A 10,408-nucleotide genomic window follows, 5' to 3' on the forward strand; every position below is an offset into this window, starting at 1 on the left:
CCTCCGCCGCCCAGCCCTGCGGGTCCGGGTCCGCCCCTGCTCTGCGGGCTGTGGGGAGGATTGCTCTGTGGGTGAGGGTCTCGGGCCCCTTCCTTCTGGGGGAAAACAGTTTATGTGATCTGCTGTGCCACATCGCACCTTTGCAGCAGGAGAGCAAGAGATGGACTCTGACTTGTTAATTTTTATGTAAAATTTGTGGTTCCTCTGGTTCTGTGGGCCGAGCTGGCTAGGGGAGGAACCGAGGTCTTTATCTCATTTTATGTGTCTAATTATCTCTCTGGATATGAGTTCAGGCTTCTGGGTTATGGGAGGTGAGTTGTACAGTACATGATGGATGTTTCAGTTTTATTTATCTTATCTTTTATGGCTAAGGTACATGCCAGAAAAATAAATAAAAGTTGTATATTCTGTATTTGCTGTGAGCAGTACTGTGCTTGGAGAGCAGGGACTGATACCCCAGCAGCAGTGAGAGTCAGTGTTCCTAGGCTTGTCTGCACAAGAAGGAGAGATGGGGTTAAACTGAAATTCAGGACCTTTGGTTCTTGACATTGAAAGAGATGAGGAGGAGGGAGAGATGGAGCAGAGTTAAGTGGGGGTTAAACGAGGGTGCTGCAAAGTTGGAGGTCTCGATGCTGATGTCCTGGAGGTGACTGTGAGCAGGCTGCATTGCATGCTTGCAGACTAGAAGACAAGGCACAAAGTGGGGTTAATGTTCGGCCCCTGTTTGTTGCCCATCTGTTACAGAGCTGCTATGAGAGCAGGTGGGGAAAGGCAGGACCTTCATCACCCTCAGGGTTGCTGGCTTCAGCCTAAGGGCGATATGTCATGATCTTGCTGCTTCTCAGTGGAGGGTGCCTGGCTGCTCGGTTTCCCCTCTGAAACATGGGGCTTAGGCCTGGGACCCGGCAGCCTGGATCTGCCTCCCTGCAGCCATCACTGCCGCACTGGGAGCACCTTGGCTGGGGCAGCCCCCTGGGCCAGGAACCTTGTGTGCTGGAAAGCAGAGCAGCAACCCACTGGATTGTCCAGGGCATGGCTTAAAACAGAGAAACAAACCCCACCTCTGCGTGAGCATGGATCTTGCTTCCCAGTCTGGCACTGATGCAGTTTTGCGACGTTCAGGTAAATACCGGCACACAAAGGAGTGTAGCTGTTTGATAGGGATGGACTGGCAGGTGAATTAGGCAACTGAGTGAATGCATCTGGGGAGAAGCAGCATGAGATGCAGAGCCTGGTGCAAACTTGGTGGCTGGTCCTCCCTGTAATGATGACTGGGCTGTCTCTCTGGGGTAACAGCGCTGGGATGGCTGGGATGGAGGGTTGTGGCATAGTCCTTGGGGCACTTGCACTGTCTGCATGTGAGCAGACCTGACGCAGGTTACGCAGTGCACAGGGCAAGGGGAGGCAAGGAACTCTGATGGGCTTGTGTACGTGTAGGTGAGTTCTAGATCCTCTAACCTTTTGCCTCCGAGGTGCGTAGGCAAGAGCAAGTAATTCACGGAGTGTGGGATGGTTGTGCAAGGTCAACAGGTTCAGGCTGTGGTAATGATGGGTGCAGGGGCAGGAGTGGGTGCCTCTGTGGGCACTGGTCATGGGCTTCTAGCTGGGTGCTGCCAGGCTGGGCACAGAAGGAACCCTGCCTGTTGCCAGGGGCAGGTGCTGCTTTTTGTGATTCTCAGACTTTGTCACCTCCAGCACCTCTAGTAGGGCTTCCCTGCTGCAGCGGGGAGAGGGGTGCTTGGAGACCCCGGTGCCAGGTACTTTCCCTTCTCCGATCCCTTCCTTCTCAGCTTTCTGATCAGAAGCTTCCCAAGGGAACATGCCAGGGTGCCCAAGGTGTATGTGAGGTGCAGGAATGTGTAGGATGGGGGTGATCTGCCTTGGCTCATACCTGGTGAAAGAGTTGTGTGATGGCAGGCAGGGAGGGGAGGAGGCAGGGCAGACACTTTCAAGGAAATGCAGCAATAGCATTTCCTAAACAGTTGTTTGCAAGGCAGGGAGCTAGTGTTGCTGTGGTGTAATCTGGATGTGCCTGGCAGGGATGCACCATAACTTCACTGGAGACAGCAAAGCATAAATAAGTTCACTCAAACTAGCTTCTTGCTGAAGACCGATGAGGAAGATTCTCATGTTATAAGCAGAGCTGCAGTCAGGGAGAATGAAAAGCAACCATGGTAACTGTTCGTTTTCTTCAGTGAATACCCTTTCCAGGAGATCAGAAGTGAACTGGACTGGGAAAAGTGGATGCATCTCAGCTGCTGGCAGCAGCATTGCTATCTCTGCTGTCTTGTCTCTTGCCCGAGTTCAGGCTGGGCTGGTGCAGAAGCTCCCTCACTGTCTGGCTTGCTCCCAAGCTGTGTGCTGTGGTCTCCTGACAGAGGAAGAAGAAGACTCCAGGGGCTGAAGCTACTCTTCCTCCATCTGGATGGTCCCAGCTCCATTTCTGCCCTCTGTGACATGGAAACAGGTTGCTTCTAACTTTGTGTGTACCTCTGGTGTCTGGGAATATAGTGGGTCTAGACTCAGGTGCTGACAAGTAGTAGTAAGCCTGCTTCTGGTTATTCACGATATGGGTCTGGCCAAGATCAGCCTGTGAGATTGTCTTTACAGCGTATGGATTGATGCACTGCAGAACCAAAGGGTTTCTGGACCAGAGCATGGTACCTCTGGTCCTAAGCTGGTAGCACAGCAGCCCTAAGAGGTGCATGAGGCAGAGCTACTGTGTGCAGTAGTGTGAGGTGGGAAATGCTCTCTTCTGGCCGCTTAAGTTTGGGCTGGTCTTTTGCCGTGGAGTCATCTCTGAAAGCAAAACCTACCTTTTAACTGCAATTACTGCTGGGGGATCTTGTCTGTTAGGAACTATGGTCTTCTCTACCAGCCTTGTGAGCTCTTTGCCCCAGCAATATCCTGCAGCAGGAAGTTTCCCAATTGGTTTCATCTTTCCTGTGAGCAGCTCCATGCTCCTCTCATCCTGCACTTCATCCCACCAGAGAGGTGACTGGTGCTAGTGCTTGACTGCGGAGGCAGGGAAGTTCCAAGTCTGGTGCTAGAGTTGGAACTGCCCTCACAGGTCACGCCATCTCCTTTCTCAGAGGTGTCTGTAGGTAGGATTAGACTTCCCCTCCTTCCTCCCTTCTGTTGTCTGAGCCTTTTTGCTCCTGGCCCTATTCTCATGTCCTAGGTCCAGCTTTTGTCAAATTGAACATGGTGTCAAATTAAAGCCATCACAGGGACAGTTGAAAGTGAGGCACCCAGTTTAATGAGGCAGTGTTGAAAATCAATAACTTAATTGCAGACATTTGATGGACTTTTATCCAATTTATAGTCCTCCTGCCCTGCTACGTGTAGAGCATGAGGACATGGTGCTGTGTCTGGCTCTGAGCAAGCGAAAGCCTTTCCTCTCAGAGTTGTCCCTTTGCAGGTCTGCCTGCTGCAGTGTAGATCGGGCCCAGGCTGGGAGGTCCCTCTGTGGGCTGGAGGTGACCGTTGCTCTGTGCTGGTAGGAAAGGGGCAGCCGTAACATCTCATCCCCAGCTCCTTCCCAGATGGTCCAGCAAAAGTCTGCTAGGAGAAAAGCTCCCAACTGTACAGAGCAGTGATCTCCTGGATCTGCTTAGGCAGCGGCCCCAAAGTGGCCCTTTGTGTGGTCCCTCCTGCCACTCTGCAGTACAAAAGGGGCACTCGCAGCACTGTCTGGAGTTCTGACTCTCAAGCTTTTGCTGAGAGGCAATTCTGCATTTGCACCCAACTGTTCTCATTTCCATCAGCCTCTGTGAGTAACCATTGTCGATCCCTGCTCTCCCGTTCTGCCAGCCCCTGGCTCAAAGGTTTCCGCTGCTCTTCTCACCTCCTCCCTGACTTTGTGTTTTCCTCTTGTCCCTACTGCAGGAACCTCTGTGATGCAGGTGATGGCATCTGATGCTGATGACCCCACGTATGGGAGCAGTGCCCGGGTGGTCTACAGCGTGCTGGAGGGCGAGCACCACTTCACTGTGGACAGTAAAACAGGTGAGCAGCACCCAGACCGTGGCCACGCATCCCGCAGCCACTCGGAGCAGCGCTGGGTGCCAGCAGGCCTGCCCCTCCATGCTGGCTCTTGATGCCGGGCTGCCCACGCCATGGGCCTTGCTGGGTGCCGGAGGGGAGGCTCGGCAGCACGCGGGCGGCTGCAGGGCAATGTGTGGTGCCTGCTGCGCACGGCACTGGGGAGCAGGACCCGCAGCCACCAGCCTGGACTGCCCTGCCAGCACCAGACAGAGCTCCTCCGAGCGCTCTGTGCCCAGAGCAGCAGAGCACCTGCAGGCACATAAAATCTCGGTGTGAAAGGTTTAAGTACTACCAGAGGGGCCTTACCGAAGGCTACATTGTTATCACCAGGGCTTTGATTAAAGGTAACACTTTAAATTAAGGATCGGTTTATAAATGTTCTATTAATATTTAATGAAAGAACAGTAGAAGCTGCTCCATTCCTTAATAACTTATAATAGAGTCTGTTGTAAAATGCCTCTGTAATAAATCCCTGGCAGATGATGCTCTGACATACTGGTTAGAGTAGACCATAACCAGGAGATGTTGGGGTATATATTCTCCTCACCTCCCAGGAGTATGACTCTCATTACCCTTAATGGGAGCCTTGCAAGCTTTCTAAGGAGGGAAGACAGTGAAATGCTAATAGGAGGTATTTAAGGCACAAAGCATGCAGTGAAGTACCCATGGTTTAATGAAAAATTGTCAAAGGACAAGCACATTGGGTAGCTGCAGGTCTTGTTGGAAAGCTGGACAGCAAAGCCCTCCCCCATCCTTTTGCTGAACCACAGTGACACAGGCTGAGATCAACCGAGGACTGAAGTGCCAAGTCTCTGTCAGGCTGACCTGTGTCTGTGCCAGCAGATATTTTCTAAGGCTGTTTTTATGCAAGTCGGAGTGAAATTTGTTTGGAGGCTCTGGCATAAGGAGAGTGTAAAGAAGGTACGTGTGCCTGAGTCTCTGCATCTGAGTGAAACCGTGCCCCCAGTTCAAACTGGTCTGGTGCACGTAGGCAAGCCAGCCACAGTCCTGTTGGAGCCACCAGCCCTGGCTGCCCTTAGAGGAAATCTCAAATTTGGTAGCTCCTAAGCACACCTGACAGCAGAGCTGGGGTATGCAGTGGAAAATGCCTTTGTCTGGACAGAGACTGGCAGTGGGGAGAGTGCACAAGAAGCAAGCTGGGCCTGTGCTCACTCCTGGCCCCCAGAGGCTGCTGCTCCTGGTCTTTCTGCTCTCACAGATTTACTTTCCTTTTTTTTGTGAGAGGACGGGAAGGTGGATGAACAATGGGCTAAACACTGAAAATTCAGGTGCATATGAGATCCTGTTAATCGCAGATGGCTTTGTGTGAGTGGAAGCCTGACTGCTGGAGTGAAGAGGGACCACTGGGAGCAAAAAGCACAAGCTAGGACGTGCAGAGGCTCAGCTTCCTGCAACAACATTAATGCTCTGTATTAAGGCATAAACTAAAATGTGCCCTGTGGGACTGTGGTGAGAATTAATGTCACTCTGGGAATCCAAGCTTCTTGATTCTTTGACTTTTTGTGTCTTAATTCTCAAGCTGGCTGTTTCATACACTGGAAGGGTTGATTTACTGTTCTACTTGCCTGTGATTCATAAAAGCAAAACTGCTGACAGTCTGCAGAGGAGTCCTCAGCCCCTCTTGAGCACGTCAGTTGCCAGAATATCTGATGCTAAAGCAGGTACTGGGGCTGACTCTTTGTTGATCTCTGAGCTGTGAATTGCCTCCTGCAGCTGCCTTGCCTGGGCTCCAGGAATGCGATGTGCAGCTCTGCCCGTTGGCCACTTAAGAGGCAGCTGCAGGCTGTGTGGGCTGCATGTCTGCCGTCGGCGCTAGCCCGCGTGCTGCAGGACTGGCCTGGCCGAGGGGGGATGATCGTGTCTCTAGTACTGGCCAGGAGCTAGCACGTCCACCCAAGCAAATCCCGTCCCACTCCCAGTCTGCACTTGAAAAGGTTTTCAGGGCTCCACATGGGAATCCCAGTCTGACTGCGCTGGGTGGCCCAGCTTCTGCCCTGAGCATAAGATTTAATTATCCATAGCAGCAGCATAACTCCTAGAGCCACCATTGTTATTAATGGCCATAAAAAGAACCATAAAACCCTGGCATGTTACATTTCTTATAATATATGATAATGAAGGACAATTTGTTTTCCCTTTTTGGTTTTGACCTCCTTTTCCACCTCTCCTTGCAGGTCCATACGTGCCCGTGCTCCTTTGCACGTCACCTAAGCCCATGACTCTTTCCAGCACGGATTCTCTCTCTCTTCCTTACTTTTACAATCAGCTCTTTTCATGCTGTCATTCACAGCACAGGTGGTGTCTGTACAAGTGTGGCTTGCACACTGCAGGACAGGCTGTAACCCATCTGTAGGATGCTTAGTTTTCTCCTGTTCTTGGGTGTTACTAGACGTAGTATTCAGCTGAGATTTTGGATTTGATGGGCCTTTCGAAGGCAGACTCAGAGTGCCTGGATGCAGTGCCAAATCCTACCACTCCATAAGCCCTGAATTCCTGTTGTGTCTCAGGTGCTTTTAGTTCTGGGTGAGAGCACCTCTGTGTGCCTACAGATCCGCTCTGACCCCGAGGCGAGGGCTGACTGCAGGGACCCAGCTTTGCCCAGCACACCACCACATGGAAAGTTTGGTGGTAGCTCCTCTTGTAGCGTCGGGAAGCCTGTCCTCACCAAGATCCTTCTAACTTATGCTTTTCAGATGCTGAGATGGGCACAGAGAGGATGTGATTTCCAGTGCATCTATGTGAGAGGAAAAATCAGTGTGCACTGAAATTTGCAAGCCAGATTTTCCTGTTTCTTTATATCACTCTGTACCTCTGTGGATTATTCACCTTTATAGGGGGAAAAATCTCTTCTTCTGCCTGCTTGTGTCTGTTCCCTTGTTCTTTGCAGTTCCCCTTCTCATCTTTGGTCAGCATGGCTGGAGACTTGCTGCTGCCTGCAGTCCCAGCTCCGCAGCCTCGGGAGGGAGGAAACCTGGAAATACTCGACCCCTCAGGAGTGGGGCACAACCTGGTGCCCTTGGCTCCAGAGTTATTCCCATCCTTTGGCAGGGATTTCCACTCCTACCAAACAGTTACTGCAGGTCACGTCCCAGGCCTCATAATATTTGGTGCTTTCCTTAAAAGCTCAGCTTGTCAGTCTGGGAGAGTCCATGGGAATCTTGCTTTTTACTGATTGGAAGAGGGTGTTCTTAAAATCTGTCATTCACTATATGCAGGGAAAAGGCAGGAGGACTCAGAAGACTAGCTGAAATGCAGTCTGGCATTTTTGGTTACTTAAAACACCTCCAGAGTTCTAGAGCCTGTCTCCTGATTTGGAGACTTAGCTGGTGAGGGCTTAGAGGTACTGTGCCAAGGAGAGCAGGACAGGAAATACTGTCCTGCTGGGATGAAGTTGATGGTTATTTGTGTGCGGTCATTAGTTATTTCGTCCTTACCTGTCAGTCTTGCCCTTTTTGGAGACTGACCACTATCCTAGTCCCAGGGTAGTAAGAGTAGACTGAGAGAGGAGTTGTTGCTGGGAACATGCTGCATGCTGGACTGGGCTGGTGAACTGTTGGATTTGTGTGGTGTGGTGGTGGTAGGCAGAACGTGTTCCTCTGATGCTCTTCTCAGTTTGTTAAAAATGCTCCTTGGTGCCTGGAAACACAAATACTGATACGTGCGTGTTTGTGTGCTCTTGTGGGATTATGCAGGTCTGTGCCTCATCCCAGGAGCTTACTCACCAGAGCTGTGCACAGGGACAAGGGACTCTGAGCACGGGTGATGAGAGTCTGCAGAGAAGCCACCCTTGTTAGGGTGATTGCTCTTATTAGCAAGACTGAATGTTAACAGTCCTTTTCAGAGACTGGTGCAGGATCTTCATCTGGTTTGGCACCATATTATGTGTTTGGTTGCTTTAAGGATGTTTAGATGTATCTACTAATGTGCAGTGAGAATTAATGTTAAATCATGAGGGATTTAGCTGCTGAAAGAAGGGAGAGAGGAAGGGTAAGTGTGCTGGCCCATCTGTCCGAGGTCACTGCAGGTGCCTTCCTTGAGGGCACTGTTGCCTCTGTGCTGGCACGGACAAGGCTGACTCTGAGCAGCGGCAGGAGCAGCGTCTCTGTGGGTGCTGCAGTTGGAGCTATGGGGCACACTGGTTTGACAAGGATGTGGCCACACACTGTGAAAGGTACCGCATTCGAATCTGCAGGCTGCAGCGTCCCTCAGCCACGACAGTTGTGTGATTCTGCAGCCTTCCAGTTAACTTCACTGGTTAGCTTGGTTATGCTGATGCAACCATAGTGTTTCCATTTTTGGATCTCAGCTCTGTATCTTATTTGTGAAGAGCTGTGAACCTCCTGAACCTCGTGCCTAGCACCTTGCTCAGACTGCCTGTAGTTTCTGCCTCCCAACTTGTCCCGAGCTGAAGGGGGCTGTGTATATAGGGCAGATGAAGTGCTGGTTCTTGGGACTGAGACCCCATCTGCAGAGGGGGGACCTCCTCCAGGACGTATGCCTCAAGCAGCATTTGTGTCTTGGTGGATATATTGGTATTTCTATGTCCCTGCGGGCAGGTGTGGGCATGGTGAGCATTCTGTGATCTATTTGGCAAGTGCCTTGCCCAGCCCTGGGCTGAGGCCGAGAGCTGTTTGCCTCAACTGACCAACCTGCCTGGAGGAGCTGTAGCTGGACTAGGGACCTCCTGAGGATATGTCCATGTGTGTTACCCCACAACTTTCTGGCTTTGCACTTAGTGCCAGGAGTGTGTTGCTCCTGACTGTCCTCAGCTGGAAGGTGCCTTGTAGAGAGGGTCTCTGAGGATGTGGACATCTGAGCTGGAAGTATCTGAGAGCAGAGCAACGCCCGTATTGATGGGATTCCTGGAAGGCAGTTACCTGCTGAGTGCTTTGTTCTGCTTTGCTTTTATGACCCAAAGAGTGTCTGCTGTTTGAGCAGATTTTGTGGTATTTATGTGATGCTGTAAGTGTCCCCTTGCCTGGTAATTATACTGATTAATCTGGATCATGCTGGAAAGCCACATGTGCCTTGTACCAGAGGGTATGCCACCATGTATCTGTATTATTCAACTATAACAGATGCTGACAAGAACTAGGGAGATGAGTCCGAGCTGGAGGTTGTTCTTGCTTTCTTAGCAGTGTCTGGGAAGGACAAAGTTTGGCGGTTTTTCTGGCTGGAAAGAAGGTGATTCTAGGGAGACGAAAGTAAGGACTTTTCCGTGTCCTACGTGCAGCAGCAGAGGCCCCTGCCTCTTCTGTCTCATCGCCCTGAGAGCAGGTCTGCCCCCATCACTTGCTGCTGCTTTTGCAGAGTCCCTAGGGGCCAGATTTTGGGAGCAGAGGCTATTCTGGCTCTGCAAGATGGGACCATGTAAGTTTGCTGCTGGTTGATGTTTAAGACAGCACTTATAGTGCCATATGCAAGGAACTGGTGTGGAGTCTGTCTGGAGACCCTGAGTTGTCAAGGCCAGTAGCAAAAGACAAAACCAGCCTGATGCTTGGGGCAGGAGCCTGGTGTGGCCCATGCAGCTTTAGGGCGAACAGCTTTCTCGGTGACAATCCCACTGGGGCCCTTGGAGGCATGGGGCAGTTGATTGGCATCAGGCCTCCCCCTTTTCCAGGGTGGACTGGACAAACAGCATCTCAGCAGGAGGTGGTTTCTGCTTGCAGTCTGCACCCCCAGCAAAGACGAGGGGTTTGTCTGCCTCGTGCCACTAAAAGAACTGGAGCTGGCTGGGGCCGTTTGCCCTGCTCTGCACATGCCAGATGGCCTGGACTTGCTCCCTGCTGGGATAAGTGACCTTGGAGATGTTCTGGGAAGCGCCTGAGCACTTTTCCTCCCATCTTGCATGGTGTATTATGGGCTATCTCATTACGAGCAGCTCAGTTAAGTCATTACAGCCTTGGTGAATGCATGAGTTTTTTGCCTCTCATCCCAATTCATCACTATTGTGCTGACATGAATCATTTTCATTATAAAATGCTTCAGACCCCGTTAATTAACAGAATTGCTTAAATTTCAATGAGATAGTGCTTGCCCAGAAATAACGGGTTTGTATTCGCAGTGGAGCAGCAGGAGAGGCCGTTGGGCTCGCCCGGCTGAGGCCAGCCCCGGCGGCCTGCTCCCCGCTGGGAGCGCGCGGTTCTCCCCGGGACCCCTGTCTCCCTGTCATTGCTCCGTGCCAGCACTCATCAGACCCGTTATGTGAGGTGGGATGCGACTTCTGGTCAAATGGCTTCCTCGGAACACACCCAGGGTGAAGGGGGGAGCTGGTGCAGACCCTGGGACTGGCTGCAGGGTAGCCACCGGCTGTGTTACTGCGGAGGGGTCGCGATGCTCT

The 10,408-nt window shown here is 51.6% G+C and overlaps 1 protein-coding gene across 1 annotated transcript in view; it reads left to right on the forward strand.

The window, feature by feature from the left end:
- Positions 1-10,408, forward strand: part of CDH22 (cadherin 22, type 2) — a gene marked incomplete at its 3' end in the record, with an annotated part of 42,585 nt that overhangs the window by 11,941 nt on the left and 20,236 nt on the right. Inside the window, exon 4 of the mRNA XM_009877233.1 lies at positions 3,889-4,008. Within this exon, the coding sequence (XP_009875535.1) occupies positions 3,889-4,008 (120 nt within the window). The remainder of the gene's footprint in view (positions 1-3,888; positions 4,009-10,408) is intronic.

The sequence above is a fragment of the Apaloderma vittatum genome, unplaced genomic scaffold (genome assembly GCF_000703405.1).
Source record: "Apaloderma vittatum isolate BGI_N311 unplaced genomic scaffold, ASM70340v1 scaffold16209, whole genome shotgun sequence".
In the NCBI taxonomy this organism is placed as follows: domain Eukaryota; kingdom Metazoa; phylum Chordata; class Aves; order Trogoniformes; family Trogonidae; genus Apaloderma; species Apaloderma vittatum.